Source organism: Xenopus laevis, chromosome 2S (assembly GCF_017654675.1).
Source record: "Xenopus laevis strain J_2021 chromosome 2S, Xenopus_laevis_v10.1, whole genome shotgun sequence".
Classification (NCBI taxonomy): Eukaryota; Metazoa; Chordata; class Amphibia; order Anura; family Pipidae; genus Xenopus; species Xenopus laevis.
Window position 1 is genome coordinate 116,931,527 of NC_054374.1, and position 24,174 is coordinate 116,955,700.

General features: G+C 37.7%; 1 protein-coding gene across 1 annotated transcript in view; it reads right to left on the bottom strand.

Annotated features, from left to right (window-relative positions):
* Positions 1-14,206: 14,206 nt before the first annotated feature.
* slain1.S (SLAIN motif family member 1 S homeolog) overlaps positions 14,207-24,174 on the bottom strand; it is a 25,662-nt gene continuing 15,694 nt past the window's right edge. The window contains exons 3-8 of the mRNA XM_018249891.2: positions 23,532-23,672; positions 22,052-22,201; positions 19,868-20,212; positions 18,076-18,225; positions 16,478-16,763; positions 14,207-15,305 (exon numbers count right to left, since the gene is read on the bottom strand). Of these exons, the coding sequence (XP_018105380.1) occupies positions 15,230-15,305; positions 16,478-16,763; positions 18,076-18,225; positions 19,868-20,212; positions 22,052-22,201; positions 23,532-23,672 (1,148 nt within the window). The 3' untranslated portion in view covers positions 14,207-15,229. The remainder of the gene's footprint in view (positions 15,306-16,477; positions 16,764-18,075; positions 18,226-19,867; positions 20,213-22,051; positions 22,202-23,531; positions 23,673-24,174) is intronic.

The following is a 24,174-nucleotide window of genomic DNA, read 5'->3' on the forward strand; positions in this document are numbered from 1 at the left end:
AATTAAGGATAACCCCAATACTCAGGGCAGTGGGGAGTTGGCATTGATGGACACTTCTGTAATCAGAAGATTTGAGCATTGTCAGCTTAGAGATGATAATGAAAAACATATGAATTGATTAGTACCAGTGAATACCATCAACATATGCTCAATATTGTATCCATTTTAGGATTTGCTATGGTATAGCAGCAGAAATAATTCCCACGGATTTCAAAACCATGTAAAAATATTTATTTAAAGATCAATGGCTTGGTCTACAATAACTATTTTTAAAAACTAAAACAAAATCCTGAACTCCTAAGCGTTATAAATCATCAGAGATTAACTAAAAAGTCATTGGTAGCCAAGGTGTCCTGGTTTCACATCCAATGCTATAATTAGTCATGTAAGCAAGCTTTATATATCCCATAGTAACGCTAGACTGCAGTATATGCCCGAGCTATTTTTGAATATAGACAGGTAACTGTACCTGCATACAGTACATCCCATTATAGTCCTTGATGGGACATGCTCAGGGCCCTTCCTGGTACTTACCGGGTAATAATGAAGATGATTACTGAGTTCTTTCTTGGCTGCTTGTGGGACACTGGAGTGAGTGGAGATGTACTATACTGCTTTATTGTAATCCCGAGAAATACATTCTCACACTCTCTAAATCTGCCTTAAACATTTGAATCTCAATATGACAACTGACAAATGTTTTTTCTTTCCTTGGCAAAGATACTGTGAGAGCCAGTTACCTAATCGGACAAGGATGAAATTCAGACTAAGGATTGGAATGTCTGGTCATTGCTGCCTGATTGATGGAAAAGAGGGCAGGGAATAGGTATACCATTTGTTTTAGTCTTACTGTTACACTTTGTTTGGATTATAATTTCCCCACAAACATCTGTAAAGTGTCTACGCCAGAGAATTCTTTGATCAGATCTGTTTTTTCTAGCTTAGTGTTTCAGAGCACAGGAAATGTGTGTAAGTGTGTCCAGTTATTTTGTATAAACAATATTACAATGGGAATCTGTAGATTCTCCAGGAAGAAAGAGCATAGATTCTTATTTGAAGTGAAGTGTGAATTTTAAAAGCCTTAGTCCTTTTTATAATAGCTGAATAACACTCTTGCATATATGAGACCCCACCAAATAATAAATTAAAATAAATAATATAACCATCCAAATGCTACCTAAAATCCTAAGGGTGGCATGCACAGAAGCTTTTACCTAAGTAATTCATGAAATCTGATTCTCAGTTTGTCTATGCTTTCTACTAATGTTTCGAAATGAAATATATCAAAGTTAAGTCTACACCAGTGATTCCCAAGCAGTAGCTCATGAGATTCTGCTCCCCAACCCCTTGAGTGTTGCTCCCAATGACCTTAAAGGAGGTGCTTATTTTTGGATTCCAGGCAAGTTTTTGTTACAACCAGATGTACTGCCAAACAGAGCCTCCTGTAGGCTGCCAGTCCACACAGGGCTACAAATAGTCAATCACAACCTGTTATAACCTGCCTGGAGTTGAACCAGGACCCTGGTGTTCCTCTGCAGTCTGTATTGCCACTGCTCTATGCAAGCAGACAGCTAAGGCCCTGTTTGACTCCTATTGCTATGCTTGATATTGCTAGAAAGAATGGCTTGTTTCACCTGTGGCCAATTTGGCCACAGGTGATTTGTGTAAGCCATTTGACTGGCGATAAAATCCCCTACTCTGCTCTGACTCATTGCCCAGTATAGGTCTATATTCCAAAGTTCCTGGGTGCGCTTCTAAATTCCAGTATTTGGTTTTGATCCTTGCCTGTTCCTGACTTTGCGTTCCTGCTGCCTGAACTGACCCCTGCCTGTGTTTGACTATTGTTTGGATCCTGATTCAATGCTGCGCTTCTGATCTGTATTTGACCTTGGCCTGTGACCTTGACTATGCTTCTTCTTCCTGGTTTGGTACCGCATGGTCTGTTTGGTATTGACTTGGCCTGTCCTTTGACCACGCTCCTTGTTCCCTGTCCTTCCTATATACGTTAGGGTTCCCTTGCCTGCCCAGGGCTTCCCCCCTTGGTACTCTCACGTTAAGTCCCCAACTCTTTTTACATTGGAATATGGCTCACGGGCGATATCCCTGTGGATTCAAATTCTGGTGAATTTTCGCTAGCAATGGCCACTTCGCCCTTTAGTAAATCTGCCCCTTTAATGTTTCAATGTTCCTTTGGTTCGTGCATTCTTCTTCTCTGCCACTGAGAGTATAAATGTAAAATTTCCAATTTAAATGAATGCGTCCACTAACAACACCGCCTCATTATGAAGGTCAAAACCGTAGGGCAAATTCACTAAAGGGCGAAGTTGTGTCGTTAGCCAGCGAACGATCGACCACACTTCGCTCAAGTTCGCCAGGCGCAAATTCGTTACCAGTATGCTAATTCACTAAAATGTGACGTTGTTGTGAACGCTGGCGAAGTTTTGCTAGAGTTAATTCATCAGCGCAACCATTTCATAGCGATCTTTCGCTAGCGTTACATTCTGCCAAGCAAAACTTCATTAGTACTCTTACGCTTATGTTAGTTTGAATAGGGCAGGTACATATAGGTCGTATGGAGGTCTTTATTAGAGATGTTGGTGCAAATGCATGAAGTGGCCACTTTCCTATTACAAGTGTCCAAGGAAGCAAAATAAAGACAAAAGTGATCTTCTAATGCCCTAGACATGAGCCCATCCTAAAACTAATGTGGCATGCCCCTCAAATGGTTGGGAAAAAATGTTAAAAAAATATTTAATAGTTAGCACTTTTGAAGGCAATCCTGCTTTATGACTTTCCGGCATACAGGATATGATGTCACTGACATGAGATTGAGGAGGATGTAACTTCATCTTATCAGTTCGCCAGGTCTAAGGTGGCGAAGGAAACTCTCTCTCGAAGGAGGTAACATTCTGCAAATTTCTCATTTTAGTGAAGAGTAACGACAGTTTGTCTGAGCCAAAATGCACCTGGCGATAGGGTGTGGAAACTGCACTAGCAATGATCTCTTTCGCTAGCAAATTGTTGTCTACATCTGTTAGTAAATTGGCGATGTCCCTGCAGATGAGATTTCTGGCGAATTTTTGCTAGCGATGGTCACTTTGCCCTTTAGTAAATTTGCCCCCATGTGTTACGTAAGGTATCCCAAACCCAGAGCAAACCCCAAGTTCAAGGCCCCTGCTCACGCTTCTACCTATAAAAGCTGCCTTTCCCTTTGGAAGGAGCCCTCCACTACTCGGATGCACCAGGTCTTATAGTGAGAGGACCAAGTAGAGAGTTCTGGGCAGGCAAGGGAACCAAAAGAAAACTAGAGGAATGGGGAACAAGGAACGTGGTCGAGGGACAGGCCGAGTTTATACCAAGCATCCACTAGACCACCAGGTATTCTAATAGTATGGGGTATATTTATCAAAGAGGGAAGTTAGAGATCACCACAGTCCACTAAAGTGAAATTTTGCCACTCTCCATTCATTTCTATGTGATTTGTAAAAGATTATTTATCAATGGGTGAAAGTGGAAGTTCACTGTTTGATAAATATACTCCTATGTGTTCATGGGCACCCTTGTTATGGTTTTGTTTCGCACACCTGATTTTAAACTTCATGAACTTGCTTTTGCCATTTGTCTGCCCTTATCAATATCTACAGATTATCAATAACACTTGGCTGCCAAGACCATGGTAATATCCATGTTTTCTCTAACATTCACTCGAATGAGTGAATGAGTGTTTAGCCTTAGGGGCCTAGTTATTATGTTGTATAAAAAATGTTGTAAAATGCTGTGTAAAATACATGGTGAATTTATAAATTTATGCTTTTATTTTACACTATGCGAAATCCATATTTTCGCCATTATTTTACACTGCTTCAGAAATTAAGTTCTGGCAAAAGTTAAATGAAAAAAAAATGGCAAAAATTGCAAAGGTTGCAGATATGGAGAATATAGCATATGGTTCCCTGATATTATTTATGAAAAGGACTAGAAGCTTTCCAATTTTTAACCCTTGGAAAGTGGGAGAAGATACTGACACAAATCTACTCAAATATCTGTAAGCTCACTTTTTTGACAGTGCAGTGCAGTACAGAGATGTGATCCTACTTTTTAGCTTCCAAGTCACTACAACCTATACCACTATACTTTATCTTAGAAGCAGTCTTTACTAGGGAAAATATTTTGTCTTTATACATTTTGGAACTTTGGATATGCCTGCCATCATTATGGTTTAATTATCATACAGCAAAATTAAAGGAACCTTATACTTTTTATGTTTACTAGTTTTTGTTCAGACTAAGCGAGTCCAAGTTGTCTCTTGTTATTTCTTCTTATTGTGTGTGGCCTTGGTTATCCATAAACACTGTCCTTGCTTGGAAATATTGTGGGGTAACCTTGGAATACAGAAATGAAACATCAGTGTCCATGTTCACAAGTCTAGCTGACAAAATCAAAATACTACATGAAGCCATACATTCTGAGAATTTGCAACAGGTTTCGTTTCAGTAGAATATTCACTGCTCTTTAGTTTACAAGAACACATTCTGTTATTGCCATTACCAAAGCTCCAGCTAATTTTCCAATACCCATATAATGTGATGAAACAACAACTGGGAAACAGGACCAGTATTATGGGATGGTTGGCAGGGATGCGCGAATTTGACCCATTTAGATTCGTCAAAAATCGGCCGCCGGCAAAATGTCGCCGACGACCATTAAAGTCTATGCGTGTCAAAAAAAATTTTGTCATGCGGAGAAATTGATGCACAACGCCATACAAATCTATGAGCGCCATTTTTTCGGCTAAACAAGGCGAAAAATTTGCTCATCCCTAACGGTTGGTCAATACAAAAAAATGGGCCCTTTAATGAAATATAACACGTACCTGCTGGAGGTTTAGAACATAAATGATAGTTTAAGCTGATATCCTCTCCTTTGCATCCCTGAAGCCAATACTGTATTTCCCTTAATGCCCAAGCTAAATAATTCCATTCAGAAGAGTGCTGTACATACTCTACATGTGGACATCTTTTTATTCCAGGTACCCCTTCTCTGCCAGGAAGTTATCACAGAGGTTGTTTTACTCTGTTATAATATAATTATACCTCTTCAAGAGCAAAAGAGGTACAGTATGGTGAAAATGTATTATTTATTTTTTATGTACAGGTATGGGATCCATTATGTAGAAACCCATTATCCAGAAAGCTACAAATTACAGAAAGGCCGTCTCCCATGGAATCCATTTTATCCACAATTTTTTTAAATGATTTCCTTTTTCTCTGTAAAACAGTACCTTGTACTGGATCCAAACTAAGATATAATTAATCCTTATTATAAGCAGAACCAGCCTATTAGGTTTATCTAGGGGCACATTTACAAAGCTCGAGTGAAGGATTCGAATTAAAAAAACTTCGAATTTCGAAGTGTTTTTTGGGCTACTTCGACCATCAAATGGGCTACTTCGACCTTCGACTACGACTTCGACTACGAATCGAACGATTCGAACTAAAAATCGTTCGACTATTCGACCATTTGATAGTCGAAGTACTGTCTCTTTAAGAAAAACTTCGACCCCCTACTTCGGCAGCTAAAAGCTAACGAAGTCAATGGTAGCCTATGGGGAAGGTCCCCATAGGCTTGCCTGTGATTTTTTGATCGAAGGATATTAAGGGGCAGATTTACTAAGGGTCGAATATCGAGGGTTAATTAACCCTCGATATTCGACCCTTAGTAAATCTGCCCCTTAATGTTTACATGATTTTCTAGAAGACTTAAGGTATGAAGATACAAATTAGGGATAGATTCATTATCTGGAAAGCCCAAGGTCCTGAGCATTCTGCATAATAGACCTTTACCTGTACTGGGAAGTATGTATTAATTTCTTAAGTTGTCATAAAATATATATTATATCATAAAATATTACTTTATAAAGCATAACCAATAACAGAAACTATAGTTTCTGTTTCATGGAAACAACATGTAGAGAACATCTGTCTCCCAAATTCAACAAAACAAACCCATGTGATGTTGTTTCTGATATCTGAAGCAGAGTTATTTGCTTGAGTGGTCACACTGGATTTATGTAATTAATACATAATAATAAATAAACATTGGTTCACACTACATATATAGCATTTCAAAAATGCACAAAATACACACACACAGCCAGTGATTAGAACCGAAAAAAGCAAAAACAATACTCCAAATAATAAATTTCCTTATTCAGTGTAAGAATTGCCTCTATTGTGTGAGCAGTTCAGAGAAAACCTCTGAGGGGTACTTTGACCTTTTGAAACTTTCCACAAGTTCATGTTGTTTCTGTCTTTCAAATCTACCACAAAAAAATAAGAAAAATTATAAACCTATCATAACTGTTCACAATACTCTCTGGGGAACTACATAAACCAACTTCTTCTTGCAAAGCTGACTGTCTATTGTTTCTTTGCCGTACGCTGTCCTGTGCACTATCTTTGCTTGCAAATTTCAATGAGCCAATGCTCTCTCTAGAAAATTCCCTGTGAAAATATTGCTTTGATTTGGAGTCTAAGACATAGCCTTTGGCTTTCTCCGTCTAAGAGAAGAGAAAGCTTAAGGCTAAGCCAAAGGCTCACTGAACCTGAAGTAATTATAAAAAATACATAGAAAAAACACCAAGGATAACAAATATATTTTAAAAAAAAATGTCCAGGTATTATTAAATCTGTCAGAAAAATCTGACATATTATTTGTTCAAAAAAATATAATTTGTGTATTTCCTTTGTGTAACAGGAGATCTGAAATTTGTGTCTTGGTATTTCCCAGAAACCCCTAAAACCAGTTAGACTGAGTGACCTGGGGTTTAAAATTGAAGGTCATGGCCCAGTTATTTCTCCTACTTTAGCTTACATGGCTGTCACCCAAACTATTTATGAATTCAGGAAACAATGTCAATTTTAACATGATCACCAGAATATCTTAGTGTCTGAGCAATTTGGATCTATAAACATGGCAAATTTTAGCTAGCTGCCATCTGTGTAAAACCAACTTTGTAAACCAAGCAGAAATACAATTACTTGTGTAGCGCTATAGTAAACTGACTTTACTGTGGTCAGTTTAAGCTACTATCAGTGTGTGGTTATACCACATATGAGTCTCTCTCTCTCAGGGGTAAGCCCTCGCAGCGGGGTGGAGGCAGGGTGTAGTGCAACTGTAACCAGGTGCAATAGCACAATGATGGGCGCCAGTAGTTCTTTAACGTTTAAACAATGAACTGTCTTTATTTAACATAGCACATAGCACATATCCACAATGGAGTTTAGAACAATACAGCATAAAGGTAGCATATACTCACAGTACCAATATAGGCTGAATCTCTGCAGGCCAGGGAATACACAGCAGAGAGAATTGCACTTTAGTCCTTACTCCGGGTAAGTAATACCCTGGGATCTTAATCCCTCTAATATCCTCGGCAAAGCCTTGAGCTGCTCAACTATATATCCTCTCTATCACTCCTAGAGTGATCTATAAAAGAGTATGTTATCTAATTACTAGGGCCAAGGCGCCTAGGGTTGACATGTGCCTGTCTGTAATGTGGAAGGGTGTCTACATTTTCACATCCCTACAATTGTATATTGTATTCTTTATAGTGGGGATTCAACATATGAATTTTTACATTTATTGAACTGAGACAAGGTACCCTCAATGTTTCATTCTCCTACTGGGGCCTTCACTGCAGGTACTTTGGCTCAGTTCCAGGTACTCACACCAGGGGGTACATTTATCAAATAGTAAAGTTAGCGATCACCACAGTCCTCTAGAGTGAAATTCCACCACTCTCCATTCATTTCTATGGGATTTTAACCATTTATGGGTGAAAGTGAAAGTTCATCCTTTGATAAATACGCCTTTCAAAATCCCATAGAAATGAATAGAGAGTGTCAGAATTTCACTCTAGAGGACTTTGGCGATCTTTAACTTCACTCTTTGATAAATATACCCCTTAGCATCATTACTGAAACAATATTTATTTAAATGTCAGAATTAGTGATGGGTCTATTTATTCGCCAGGCGCGAATTCCCGTGTCTCGCTGCCGGCGAATAAATTCTCAAAACTGCCGCAAAAGTTCGAATGAACACCGGCATCCAAAAAAACGGATGCCAGCATCCAAAACTAGATGCCAGCAGCATTTCGTGAATTTTTCGGGACAAATTCACCCATCACTAGTCAGAATTTAGCAAATCTCAATTAGTCTTTTGCACAGCTGATCTGAACCTTTTCTTCACAGCAACTCTTTAGTTTCAAAGAAAACCAACCTAATTTTTTTTATTTGTACAATTATTTAAGTTACGCTTTTTTTTGTAAATATTGTACCTTAAAGGAATAGTAACACCAAAAACCAAAAAATTAAAGCATTTTAAAGTAATGAAATTATAATGTACTGCTTTGCTGCACTGGTATAACTGGTGTATTTAATTTAGACACCCTAGTATAGTTTATATAAACAAGCTGTTGTTTAGTCATGGGGGCAGCCATTCAAAGCTGAAAAAGGAGAAAAGGCACAGGTTAAACAGCAGATAACAGATAAACTCTTTAGTGTACAATGAGATTCTTCAGAACATGGGCTCAATTCAATTCAATGCGCTAAATGTGCAATAAAGAAAAGATGTGCTTACCTGCGATATAGAATGTGCTATTGTACCTAATTCAATTCATTGCAATATGGAATTTAGTGAATGCGAAAAACATTCAATTTAGCGGTACTGTGTTATCGCGTTTTCTGTTTTGGATTCCAATTTTGTGCAGAAACACCGCAACTTAACACGTGAAATTCTACCTTCTTCTACAATTGCATAAATACAACATATGCCAAGTTGAAAATAAATTCTGGTTACTCTCTTAAGCTCCACGTTGCCTAAGCTTTCTATCAACATCTTCTATTGGCTCATCACAACCAATCAACGCTATAAAAAGGAGTTGCTGTTCTGGAAAATTTGTGGCACTGCCTTTGCCCTTCATGCTGCAGTTGTTTTCATGCTCCAAGTCCGCTATTCCTGTATTACATGCCCAGGCGGGCTGATTTATTGTGGTAAGACTGTCAGGATGCTTAAAGAGCGTATTGGAATGCACAGGGTGAGTATCAGAGCTGCCTTAGACCCAGATAGAGAGGATAAGGCACTTCGCCAGGCGTAGTTTCACCAGGGCTCCGCAAATTCACTAAAATCCGAAGTTGCGCACAGGGGTAGCGTAAGGTTGCGAAGTTGCGCTAGCGTTGATTCGCTATATAAAGCGAAGTTACGCTAGCGAAGGCTAATTTGCATACGGCACGAAATTCAAATTTCAATGGAGGAACACGTATCTGCACTACAAATGCCTAGAAAACCTTCAAATCTGCAAATAAAAATTTTATTTTGCCCTACACATGTGCCCACTGTCTAGGTAAGTTGCCATGAGTCAGGAAATGTAGGGGGGAGGAAGGGGAGCCCCAAAAAAATTTCAATCTTTTTCAGCCTATCAGCCATCATGTAGAAAACACGCCAGCGTTTTTTTGGGACTTAGAAAAAAAATTGACTTTTTTTGAAACAATCCCTATCTACTCTATTGCGCTTCGCCAGGTCTGAGGTGGCGAAGGAAGTCTAGCGTAAAAGGTAGCGTTCAGTACACTGCGCAAGTTAGTGAATTTGCGTAGTTTCGTCGCTAGCGAAAATTCGCCTGGCGTAAGGTTGCGAAGTAACACTAGCAAAACTACGCCAGCGTTCGTTAGTGAATTTGCGCAGTAGCGAAAATGCCAAACGCTAGCGAATTAACGCTAGCGTTCGGAGCTTCGCATCTTAGTGAATTTGCCCCATATACGTTTGTACAGTACACAGTGAAACGAAACAACGTTCCTCTAGGACCATGGTGCTACACACAACATAGATGTACCGGACAACAGACAAAAAGTGCAAGTGCAAAAATATGCAACTCCTGCAAGACAGATCAGCACAGGGCAGGGACAGGACAATACAGTGCACACTCAGCAGTTGTAATATGTTAAGTAAATAATGCTAAACATCAGACAGGATGGGTGTATCATTGTGATATGATAGTAGTAAGATTATGATAAAGAACATGATAAAGTGCAGATGTGCTCACAGAGAACAATTGTATCCAATGGCTAGTTATTTATACAATGGCGTACAGTGGCTGTGTAATGTTGTGGTATATAGTAAGGTCAGATGGAGTGTGTGTGTGAGAGATCTGTCCGGTCCCTGAGTATTCAGGAGCCTCATGGCTTGGGGGAAGAAACTGTTACACAGTCTGGTAGTGAGGGCCCTAAAGCTGGCCATAGACGCAAAGATCTGATCGTACGAATCGAGGATTCGTATGGTTTTCAGGCCGCGTGTGGAGAGTCATGACATTTTTCGTCCGGCGGAGATCGGTCGTTTGGTCGATCGGACAGGTTCAAAGATTTCTGTTGGCTGCTGATATCTCTGCGTGTATTGCCGATCATACGATTTTCAGTGGGAGACTGTCACTAGCTTTGGTTGGACATAACTTTCATATGATTGCTGTCAGGGGCAGAACATCGTCTGATCTGTTCTTTTGTACTTTATTTGATCTGAATGGTTAGTGGCAGATCGGGAGATGGGGAAGTCCGATCGTAGGCTGATTCGTATGATCGGATCTTTCGTCTGTGGCCAGCTTAATGCTTCGGTACCTTTTTCCAGATGGCAGGAGTGTGAACAGTGAGTGTGAGGAGTGTGTTGGATCAGCCACAATGCTGGTGGCTTTACGGATGCAGCGGTGTAAATGTCCGTGATGGAAGAAAGAGAGACACTATCACTACTTCACTATCCTCTGTAGGAAGTCCAGAACCCAACTGCAGAGGGAGGTGTATAATAGGCATGCATTTAGATGCATGCCTATTGAAAATGTACCAGCCAGAGCGAGAGGTGGAGATTTTGACAATGCGCTATTGAAGAGAGAGGCCTATTGGATACATGAGCTGGACTGTGTAGCACCCAAAGGGTTAAATGGGCAGTTAGTACTAAACTGCTTTCTAACTTGAGACGTATTCTCACGTAATAATGTGCTTAGACAGATTTAGGCTTTTTGATGTATATCTGTCATTGTAATAACAAAGTAACATTTGTATAAATTTGCAGGTTTTTATGGACTTTCTTTGAATGGATACTTTTGTTTCACGTATTTGGGCACATCATCCACTGGCACAACAGTGTCACCCTGTGGTGAAAAGTATGTACTGCATTTATGTTTATACACACAAATGAACTTTTTTCCAGTAAGGCTTTTACTGCCTATGACTTCATATTTGACGCCAATTTTGAAGGGTATTTAAGTATGCACTTGTACACATGTAATTTGTCCTTGATAAATGTTGGATATGCAAAATACATTTATTTTCACTATAAAAGGAGTGTGGGTCCATTTGCTATGCTATATATAAATATATATATATACAGTACATGCCTCAGTCATAAAGGCGAGACAGTCAGTAACTTTCACTTTACATTCAACACTTTGTACACTGAACTCCCCACTTTCTCTCTCCCTCCTCACTATCTAATTGTGCTGCTTGTGCATGGGCATAGGTATCAGGGCCCATATTCTGTCACATAAACAACATTTTGGGAGAAATCAAAGCTGCCTTAAAGGAGTGGTTCCCCTTCAAATTAACTTTTAATATATTAAAGAATGAACAATGCTTAGCAACTTTTCAATTGGTCTTCCTTATTTATTTTTAATTATTTTTTTTTTCTTCTGACTCTTTCCAGCTTTCAAATCAGGGTCACTGACCCCACCTAAAAACAAATGCTCTTTAAAGGGATACTGTCATGGGAAAAAAAAAAAAATTCAAAATGAATCAGTTAATTCTGCTGGAGCAGCACTATTAACTGATTCATTTTGAAAAAAATGTATTGTTCAAGATTGCTGAAATAGCAAACTGGAGAGCTTATGAATAAAAAGCGAAATAACTCAAAAACCACAAATAATAAAAAATGCAAATTATTTCAATATCACTCCCTACATCATTCTAACAGTTTAATAACAGTGCTTACAATATGATGGCAGCCTGCTTGCTGTGACTGTGGATTCCAAGACTGAAGGCAGCAATATTTAAATCATTTATATAGTGTAAGTAAAGTTTAATTGGCTAAACTAACATGATAGAAAAAGGATTTGGAATTATTTCTAAGAGTTGTCTTTGAACTTGATAGCATTGTACTGGACATTGCCTACCAAAAATGATTGTTATAGCTAAACCTCCCCTACATGGGTATAGCTTCAACCACATCAATGTATGCTAACTGATGCTTATGTACTCAATTATTTTCTAGCATTATTTGGATTTGTTTAACTCTCTTACCAAGCAACAATTGTTGCAGATGTCTCTTCATATTTACTTGTATAAAATCATATAAAAATGTATGTTCTAAAAAAAACCTTTATAGTATATTCCAGTCAAAACTGGAACAAGGTACAGAACAGTAATCAGTTGTACAAGGTACAGTACAGGAATTGGCTTCCAGTAGTATTGTTTATATGCAAACTTGTTAATACAGTGGCCTCTGATATTTTATTTATGTCATCAATACAACCTTTATTGCACTGCTGCCTGCATATAACCAAAAAAGTGATAATGTTATGCCTTCCAGAAGGTGTACTTAATAAGTATGCTGCATTTATGTTTGTTCAGCATGCACTGCTGTTTTTTATGTCATTAGCATGGTCTCTACTAGACACGGCCATTAACACGTCTTCCTGTATGTGTAGTGATGATTAACTCAACTAGAGGGTGGCACGGAAAGAGATTTATAGCAATTTTATGGACTGAAAATGAAAACAAATGCACAAGTTGATAAATTTAGTAGTTAAACTAGATCACCAGCAAAGGCCGGTATGTGTTGACATTAAATCCAACCATGATTTTTATACTAAATAAACCTGGCTTGGTACCAGTCCACCAGAAATGCAGACACAAGTGCTAACATAACATTTCTTCCTACAATAGATGATATTGTTGAAGATATTGATTATCTTTTTAATACATCATTGTTTTCCCTAATTGGGACCTGTTCTATATAAATGTGTATTATTTATGGAAGATCAGACTGAGAGTTCATAAGATGAATAATCATTTATGCCTGACTGCGTGGTGGCTGCTGCTAATTTGTTGATCAATATGAACCTACTGTTGGCAAAATATTACTACACTCAGAGTGTGCCTGTAGTGGAAGGTATATTAATATTATTGCTAATGCCTCCTGGTCCTGCTCCCACTGCTAGTAATGTATAGACTTTGATTATGTGCCCATCAGCTGCTCAAAACCAGGGTATTCTCATTTAGTATTTGGAGAGAAATAAAGAATGTCTTCAGTGGACCTTTATACCCATGATTGTAAAGAAAAACAACATAGAATGTGAAAACAAAGACAATAGAAAAATATTGAGAATTTTTTTTACTATGTATGAAGGTTTTCTCCAGTGAAGCATGCCTGAACATTGTGTGTCCCAATTACTTTATGTTCAGTTACCATTTGTTCTCTTGGTGCACTGGATTCATTAAAGTACTTTCTCATGGCAAAAACATATTTTGTACATATTTAACGGATCATAAAGGTAGAGGCACAAGCCCATTTTAGAAAATAATTCAACTTGTTTATTCATGAGGTTATAAGGCATGTTGGACGTGAGTCCATTTTTTATCTTCCTTTTATGTTGATAATGATTACATGGAGGTTTGTTGAGATAATAGAATTAGCTTAACTATTCCTTGAAGGTAATAACAGTTTCCTCATTTGAATATATAATTTTTAGGCTAGTGCCACACGGGGGCAGAGAAATCAGCTAGCCGTTGGCTGATTTCATCCCTACAGACTTAAGTGGATTTTGGCTCAAATTGCAAAGACTCTAGTTTTTTTCACCAAAATGTTGAGTCTGTTTCAATGTGGAAGAGAGGAGGAAAGTGCCTGTTGTAGGGCTGAAATCAGCCAGCGGATTTCAGCCCCCGTCTGACCCTAGCCTTACAAACACCTCTATGTACTAATGTTTGACTACTTTAATTTTTGTGCACATACGTATGTCACCTGCAGCTTTCCCCTATAGGTACTTTATCTGGTACAGTTCAAAGAACCTCTGGAGACTCTAATGGAAAGTCAAGTAACACCAAGTACATTATAGGTCAATTTCAAAGGAAATTAATATACTGAAAACCATTAAAACAAATACACCAAGAAATGATGAAAATATTCTTTATTACTGAAACATTCCAAAACAGTAGTATACAGTTTTTATAATTATGAAATCATAAACTGGCATATTAAATCATTAGTGCAATTGAAATTTTGTAAAATGCCTATCAAAAAGTTTTCTGTCCATTTAAGAGCTTTTCGTGTTCCGGAATTTGACAGCAAGTAAACCAGTTTTAATAATAAAAAAAGCGTAACCCCCTTGTAGTTAGAAGATAGTGCAGTACAGCTGCAAAAAAGTCAATCAATATTCAATTATTCCAAATCAATTAAATAGTTAAATAAATAAACATGGAAATACAAAAAAAACCTGAAAACCGTTTTAAGATGGCTCCATAGCAAAATGTAGTGACATTATTGTATATCCTTGTGCTTTTGCAAAAAAGAGAGAGAGAGAGAGAAAAGGAAAACACACACAAATATTCCGGGGATATTATACCAATTGGTTTCCCAGACAGACCAAGTGATAGTAATGCCTAAAATAAATTGGCATATATGGCACAAATCATTAAGCAGCATTAAGAGATGTGTTCAGTTTCACAAAATGTGTGTCTCTATGTATTCACCTTACATAAACCAAACCATAAGCAAAATAAAAATATTTGTGGTATCATAGTTTGCAGTGCTCCGAGAACGTTCGTTTAGAAAAAACCCTTTTAGGGCGTGTGTGTTGGTTATCATTAAAAAGTTCCATTAGTTAAAAATGTGTTGAACTTTGTGTAAATCAGAACAAAGTAATAATTCTTTGCATATGTTATGAATGTTCTACTATGATGTATGAAGCCATAGGTGCAGAGGGAGCCTCAACGGTTTCTTCTGAAGAACTTTTGCACATGTGAAGGACTGATCTTTAGTTGATCTGAAATGATCTCACGTCAAATAGGTGAGAGCTACAATATGATCATTTGTTCAGATAAAACATATATATTACAACGAATAAAATCTCAGAGTTATAAATGTTTTCCCCAGCCAGCTGGGACATGTAGAACTATAATTGCTCATGTCAAGCATGTCAGTAGCATCCATCCCTCCAATTTCCATCCCGCAGCGTGCTCAGCGAAGATAAGGTTTTCGGCGGTTGCAGAAAACTGAAAGAAATAGCAACAAACTAATGTAATGTGCAATAGAGAAAAAATGAATTTTCAAAACAAAACACATCTAGCCACATATAACAATGACTTATGTAGAGACCTTATCTTACATTACTTTAAGCTGTATACAAATAGGTTCCATTGCTCTCTGCAGGGCAAGAATCTGTTATATTCCCCCCCCAACCCCCCAAAAATCAACAAAACTAATCTCTGTCTATAGAATTACAGCTTCTGCTCTGGCTATTTGGCATAACAACCAGGAAATGGATGAATCCCAGCAGTTGCATAGGCAGGCCCTCTACACTTAATTAGTGATGAGCGATTATGTCCAGTTTCACTTCACTGAAAAATTCACGAAACTACAAGAAAATCTCTGAAACGGTGAAAAGTTTGCGAAACACATTAAAGTCTATGGGTGACATCTTTGTGATCCAAAACAGAGAGCAGAGATCTGTAGCAATTCCTTTAGGTTGGAAGGCAAGTAATGGTATGAAACAAGGTTTGAGGCCCCTGTGGGCATTCTGGCATTCTTACATGCAAATTCCCTATATTGTATGGCCATTTGTTGCCTTGTGCTCACCTTTGAATGTCTGTGTTTTGCGTCATTTCCCACTATATGCTGTTCAGTGCCACTATTGCTGCTAAACTATAATTATATACAAATCTCCATCTCTCCATATATAAATATGTTCACTTTGATTTAGTTTAGTTATCCCAGGGATTATTTTTAGAAGTAGTAGAAGAGTTTTGGGCAAACCAGAGCCGTAACTAGAGGTAGGCAGAAGAGGCACCTGTGTAGAGCGCAAAGATGTGGGGGCGCTGGGCAGGTACCTGTTCAAAGGTCTTCCGCCCTACCCCTATTTTGGGTTCACTCCTCTGCTGCTGTTGCTTCCCTTCTCTCGCCGCTCCTCTGTCTATCACTCTCCCTTCCCTCTGTCACTCCCCCTACCTCCCTCCACTGTCACGCATCTCTTTAAATCTCATTTATAAAGGGCAATGAATCGATGAACTCTTGTGCTTACATTATATGAAAAATAAATATGGTCTGCAAGATTGTTATCAGAACTTGTTGTATAATGCCTGTTTTCTCTGAATGAAACAATTACATAAACAAAACAGAATATTTTAGAAGCTTCCAATAAAACTGTTTTCAGAGTGCCAATAATTACCTTCTCTGTGGCTGTGCTATTTTGCTACGAGGTATGCTGCTGCCATTTGCAGTGGATAATGCTGGCCTTGGAAGAGCACTGCGTCCGACAGTCACTGCACTTGTGGTCTTGTTTGGCATAGGAATTCCAGAGCTAGATAATGACTGTAAACTGATTGATGAAGGAATGCCACTTCCCCCTTGCACAGTTGGGCTGACGTAGGCAGTGGCTTTCAGAGGGGCTCTTACAGACACGGGGAAATGGCCTACACTGTGTACTCTTTGCTGAAGTTGGCCTGGAGAAGGAACTAGAGACATTGGACAAAAATAAATAGGCTGCATAAATCACCAGTAAGGACATCTTAAACATTAATCACTATTTTAATTATCTCCAACTGTCACTCAGCAAAAGTGTTTTGCTGCTCAGAGAAACAAAATAGTGAGTGTTGCTACCAGACATTTTGCTTTTTCTCTACATTAAATACATCAGCCACCTATCTTTTTTCTGGTATCTGGAGTGTTTACATAAGAAACTGGCACCACTTCTGTAATGACACAATAATTTATAGGAGGCTGCGTCTTGTTTAACCTGTGCCTTGCTATGGAAAAATAGGAGAGATGGGATAAGGGTTATGCCAAGCCAGGATCATTTTCCAAAATTCTGGAAAAAAACTAATGGGTGGTTGATGCAGATATTAGCACTCACAGGGGTTTATTTATCAAAGAGTGAAGTTAGAGATCGCCAGATGTAGAATATTTCCCTTCTGATTCACAATAATTTGCACTATTGTGAATCAAATGAAAGTTGCTGCTTCCCAAACTGAAGCACCCAGAGGATAGACTGACATGCTACATATGATAAGTTTTTTGTACCACTAATGAACTGGTTTGATGTTCATGTTCCTGAACCACCTTGCCGCATTTAGCATGAGCCATGCTAAATGCAGTATCCCCATCCGTTTAAAGGAATACTGACATTTACCTGTTTTAAATGGTGTTCTTAATTTGAAAAAAATCCCATTATTCACTCCCCATCCATCCAATCTAGCCTTATGTTGCCATAGACGGACTTCCCGAAGCCCTCTGGAATTTTGCCCTTAAACTTAACAGACTCTCAAGTTGCCTCATGGTAGAAGTGACCCCTGCCCAGTTGCATCACTAAGCATGCAGCAATCACACTAGGATTGGAGGCAATGCAGAGACATGGTAGTCTAGAAACCAATGTAAGCAATATCTCCAGCATGTTGGATTTTTGCACTGCCCCAACTCTAGCATGACGTCTGTAGCCAGAGAGGGTAGCTTTTCTAAAAAGACCATAGAGAGGGGCATAGGAGAGGAAAAGGCATTACACGATGAGTTGACTATCCCTCTCTGCGCTTGGATGGATTGAGAAACTAACCTATTACCACTATTCACAAACAAACTCTACAGAGTCTACAATGAAAAATTTGTGCAACTGTGGGCTTTGATGTTGATCACAGCTATACATTACATTGTTCTTTCAACAACTCGTATTTTTCTTTTACAAAATGATGCCTATATAAAAGAAATACATTGTAAATATATGTTTATCATTGTAAGTAACAGATATTTTACAGAGCATAAACACAAAATACATACTACTGGACTGCATTCTGGACACTCCATTCGCTGCACCATGCAGATTGGAATCAAAGCTCTGGCTGTTGCGCACAGTGGCCATTGATACAACAGGACTATTATGAGTACTTGTCATTCGAGCCAAATTAGGCATACTTCTGCGGAGTTTATCTAAGCAGGAAAGGGATGAAAAAAACTGGTAAATAACAAGTCATTAAAATAGAAAAAATAATGCAATAAAAATTCTTATTAAGTGCATAATGTGCTGGTTTGTCTAAAGTAGAAAGCCTGTTTTATGTAGAAGTGATGTAGTAAAAGATACCAGATCATGTAAAAGGTTGGAAATTCTAAAAAAAAAAAAAAAAACAGCTAAAAGGGCTCAACTAATTACATGTAATATAAAGTTATCTATACAGCTCAGCAAATGGAAAAAAGTGGCCTGTATACTGCTGTAGTAATATAGTTAATTAATGTAATAATATGGGCAAAATCTGATCTGTTCAATTACCCATATCAACCAACCAACTGCAGCTAGACCAGAGCAGTATGAATGATAAAAGAAAATAAGTTTCTATGAGGTATACAGTATATTCCTCTCCTATGCTTTATAATTTATATGTAAGGGGAGATTAGTTATATAATAGCAGACTACACTTACCACAGTGGAATAGTCCTTCTGCATATTAACATTAACTGCTAAACACTTTCGGCATTGCTTGCAAATTTGCATTTTTTCCCCCCAATACTTTTAATTACTCCTATATTTTTGGGAAGTCTTTTTTAACAATAAATCAATTATTTAATAATTTAAATAGTCAAGAAGCCCAACTTTTTAAAAGACATCAGTCAGAAACAAACCAAAAATAAATTTGAGAGTTTAAGGTATGTAATTAAACGCCCCTGTGGGTTAGCGTATGTTGGCCAAACGTCTCGTAGTATTAGAGAGCGGGAACATAAGTCAGCCATAAATACCAAGATGATGGATCAGGTTGTTTCATATCATTTTCAGAAGGCCATTGGGTACTGAAATTTCAAATTGTTGATAATGTACCAAAAAAAATAGGTGGTGGTGAAAGGTTCAAGGCACTTTTAGAAAAGGAAGCAAGATGGATATGTAGGTTATAGACATTGGTACCCTACAATCTTAATAGAGAATATGATTTAAATAAGGTCTACTGGTAATTCATCAAGTCTTGTAGAGTGTTTTTTGAATGTATTTTAATTTGGTAATAACATTTTTTCTACAGCATAAATTATATAAAAATGTTACTTTTTGGTGAAGGGTTTTTCACAAAAGTGACACATAAGTGATATATTTTATATTAATAATCTGAAAAGACTTTTGTAATTGTGTTGTAATGTAAATATGGTGTTTTACCAATAGAGGTCATTATGGTGCACTATAAATGTTTGAGCACATGCTGCACAGTAGCTTGATCCATGTTGTTCTGAACGTGGCTGGTGCCCACAATTAGTCTTTTAAGAAGTGGCAGTGCTTCTGGCAGTGCTGTCAATTGGATGTGTGTTCGACAAGCGGATGGATGTGGCCATTGTGTGACTAGTGCCCTGTGTTAAGTATATTGCCAAAAATAAAAATTTTTTTAGCATATAATATTTTGAGCAACAAAACATTTACTGGAAACAAAGGGAAAAATGCTTGATCCTAATTTATATTTATTGATGAATTAGCTTCTTCATGTTACAACTTGATGCTAGATGTTTGCATTTTTTCAGACATGTTAGTCATATTTAAAATAAAATATTAAGCATTTGCAATTAATGGCTGGAGCTGGAAAGGAAAGATGTGCCTTACCTGCATTTGTCCTGCTTTGCTGCTGTTCTGGTGTTTGAGGCTGAGAGGAATAGTTATATTGCTGATATCCATTTACAAATTGGGAGCTTGGGCTTTTCCTGCACTCTCTAATGCTAGAAAAAGTCTGAGAATGAGAAAGGCCTCTCTGGAGTGGAGAGCAACGGCTGAGTCGAGGCTGAGGTGGTGGTAAATGGTCAAAATCATCATCATCGTCTTCAACACTATATCGATCGAAATCCTGATCACTAGAGCATGATAGTTTCTTCCCAGAATATAATGAAAAGCTGGGACGAGGCCGTGATACTGAACTGCAGGTAGAGGTAGTTGCAAAGTCTTGTCTAAGGCCTGCAATACATAGGAAATTGCTTAGTATAAATGAATGGGCTTTTGTCATGGCCAGTAAATGCCATGGTAACGGTGTTCTTACATTATTTACTACAGAATGACTCTATTCTTCCAAAAGCAAATTGCCAACATTATTATGGAAAGCTGTGGCACACAGAGAACAGAAGGAGCAGTATAGAGGTGAAGAAACCCTATCATGTATGAAACATTTGAATGTGTATGTTTCCTACCGAGCAATATTAAAATCAAATGGTTACCGCCATGACTATCCAGTAATTTCTTAAAATGCACCAATTATCCTTAAGCAAATTCATTTTTTTTTTACAGGTGATTGGTACATTTTTGTTTTACCAGTGCAAGTTAACATTACATTATATTTGAAGAGATCTAAAACCGTTTTATTTCATCAAAATCATAATCCCATAATAAGTCAAAAGAGACAATTAATATGAAAACATATGCCATCTCAATGTTAGCACACAAAAAACCACACTATAAAACACAATATAATTTTATGTGGGAAGAGAACTGTTTAGTTCCCCATATATGGGTCTCATACACTCTGACCCTACTTAACACTAGTTCTGCAGATACTTTCCGCATGATTCCAGTTTCTCTTTAATAGGGAATTCTTCCAAAAGTCTTACATTCCTACAAATTCATTGTTTTATACAAAATTTTAAGGTAAAGTTGCCCATTTTTCTATGCAGACAGCCTCTCTAACCAGAAGGATCCTACATAGAAAACCCTCCCGGGGTGGGCTTTTGAAGAATGGAGCTGTGCTCCCCAGTCCAGCATTAAACGGAACCCCATAAAAGCTCAGATAATGTAAAAGCCAGTATAAAACCCAGCACTGGGCTTGATTAAAGGGATAATGCCATTGGAAATTTTTTTTTTTTTTTCAAATTAATATTGTTAATAGTGCTTCTCCAGCAGAATTCTGCACTGAAATCCATTTCTCAAAAGAGCAAACAGATTTTTTATATTTCATTTTGAAATCTGGCATGAGGCTAGACATATTTTCAGTTTCCCAACTGCCCCAGTCATGTAATTTGTGCTCTGATAAACTTCAGTCACTCTTTACTGCTGCACTGCAAGTTGGAGTGAAATCAACCCCTCCCTTCCCTCACCCAGCAGCCCATCAGCAGAACAGCTCCCTAACACAAGACAACAGCTCCCTGGTAGATCTAAGAACAGCACTCAATAGTAAAATGCCAAGTCCCACTGAGACACATTCAGTTACATTGAGTAGGAGAAACAACAGCCTGCCAGAAAGCAGTTCCATCCTAAAGTGCTGGCTCTTTCTGAAAGCACATGACCAGGCAAAATAACCTGAGATGGCTGCCTACACACCAATATTATAAATTTTAAAAAAAAATACACTTGCTGGTTCAGAAATGAAATTTTGCATGACAGAGTGAATTATTTGCAGTGTAAACAGCATAATTTAAAAATGAAAACTACACCATAAAATTCATGACAGAATACCTTTAAGCTTCCTAAAGTCAAGATGAGAGATCTGCCAGCCCCTCTCATGCACAATACTCCCTTGGCAGGCTTGTGGTACACTGATGTATGCAGCACTAGATTCTTGTGTACTGCCTATGGTGAATTAACATTGAATGTTGCGCAAGGACCACCCACATCCACCCGCATTAGCCGTTCGGCTCTTCCTCCTTTCCACCCTTCCGCCTTTCACCAAGATAGGCAATGCTTCCATCTCCCTGCCTAACAGATTAAAATACTGATGCGCGTTTCGATTGCCATACGCGCGCTTTGTCAAAAGGCTTTGTTTAAAAAATGACAATACAATAAATTGCACTATAAATATAATCTTACTTTCTTCCTGTAATCTAGCCATGATCTGAACATCTGTGAGATCTTGCAGTTTGTATCCCATGGAGATGGAATCATCTTCTAGTTCAGATGTGCTCAGTTCACTGTCTACTGAAGACTGGGGGCTCAGTTGAGAAGTCTTTAAGTTGTAACCTGGAAAACAAACATAAGAATAATCCAATAAGTACATACCTGTATATATGAAGCAGAGAAATAACAAATTTGCTTTCATGTCTAAAAATGAACAATTATCTTCAGCGGCACTTTCCTCAGCTAAAAAACACATAAAACAATTGCTCTCAGAGCAAAAACAAAAACATGAAATAATAAGTGTAAAGGTGTCAGTGAGTGATTCTATGCTGAGTGCCACTGGTTCGGTGAATCTAACATAATTATCTATGGCAATTTTTCTGAGTAATTTGTGTTTCTTATGACCATGTTTGTAGAAATAAAAGTGTTTGGTTTTCAGGGTTTTATTTATGAAGTGTTTAACATGAGTAATAAACAGATTTTTAGGTGCTTCAAACTTGATTTGTTGTTTCTTTAAGTGATTCTTGACATCATTAAATTCAGTTTAACGGTTAGTTTTAACATGTGATACCATCAGTTTTAAAAAAAAGATGCATCAAAAGTAATCGAACCTGTAACCTGTTTATCATTTTTATAAACAGATTTTTATTCAGCAAATAATTTCCTGTTAAGTTCAAGTGGGCAAAAAGGCAGAAAATGCATATTAAAATGCGTGTGTTATCATGGTTATTATGGCAAAACCTAATTTTGTTACCCAGTGTTAATATTACTCTGAAATTGGCTTCACAGAATATATTTCTATTTTGTAGAAGTCTTTTAGATAAACACAGTTGGAAAAGGCGCAATCTCAAAAAGCTTGTGATGTACTGTAATTCTGCGAGTTCCAAGAATAGGCAACCTTCAGCATTCCAGATGTTGCAAAACTACACAACATCACTACTTCAGCTGAGCTGTTAGAGTCATTGTAAGTTTTTGGAGCTAGAAGGACTGCCTGTCCCTGGTTTGTTCCAGCAACACAGGATAACACACATACAAAATGGAACTAAACAATGACTGCATTTTTTTTAAATTAGAGATTTACAGATTGGAAACAAACTTTCAGTCGATATGTTACACCACATTCTCACAAGCTACAATAGACTGTCTGTAGTCTTGCAGAACTGTGCAGCCATTAAATATCATTACATAACTAGAACATAGTTATCACTTCGAAACTTCAATATACCAGTGGTAACTAAAGCCTTTTGGCTCCAAAAAACATGGCTGTCCTAACCACAATCCACAATGGGAATATCATCTACTACATAGGACACATTTATTAACATTTTATAGTCACAAAAACACTTCCAAGTTCACCATACACTCATCATACATATCAAGAGGAATTCAAGAAAAATGTAAAAAAATTAAATGTTTAAAAATAATTTTGGAATAAATAATCTGTAAAGATTACCTGTTTTTTCGGGTGTTAGTATTGCTTTAGTTGTGTTTTTAAGGACGCTGGGAGTGTTGCAATATGGAGTGAGTCTCGCAACAGGACTGTAAGGAAATGACATGGATACAGGAGTGGAAAAGAGACTCCTCCATCGACCAGCTAAATGTAAGGGAACAAAAATGACTGATTAGTATGACGTTTTATACCTAAAATAGTGTACGATTAGGGATATTTAAATTTAAATACTATATCAAAACTTGACAGATTTCGGGTACTTATAAAGAAACTTTATATGTATCACCTTTGACTTCATTTTTTTTATTACCAGCGTTAAATGTTTTAACGCTGGGAAACATTTTTCATATACCAGCGTTAAATGAAAAAATATCATAGCACAGAACAGCAAAACAAAAGGCAAAATAATATGTAAAATCAATCCAACTGAAACATTACTATAAATTCCTGTTGGTCCCTTTGTTTGAATGTGTAGCTCATCTATGTTTTTGGTACATTATAATGGATCCAGAGTGGCTGTATGTATTTCAAAAAAAAAAAAAAAAAGGAAAAAGGTCACTCACAGGACCCCCATCTACAATTTACATCCATCTACATATTACCAATGCTGCATTTTCAACAGGAAGCAAGAGGAAACATTTTAGGT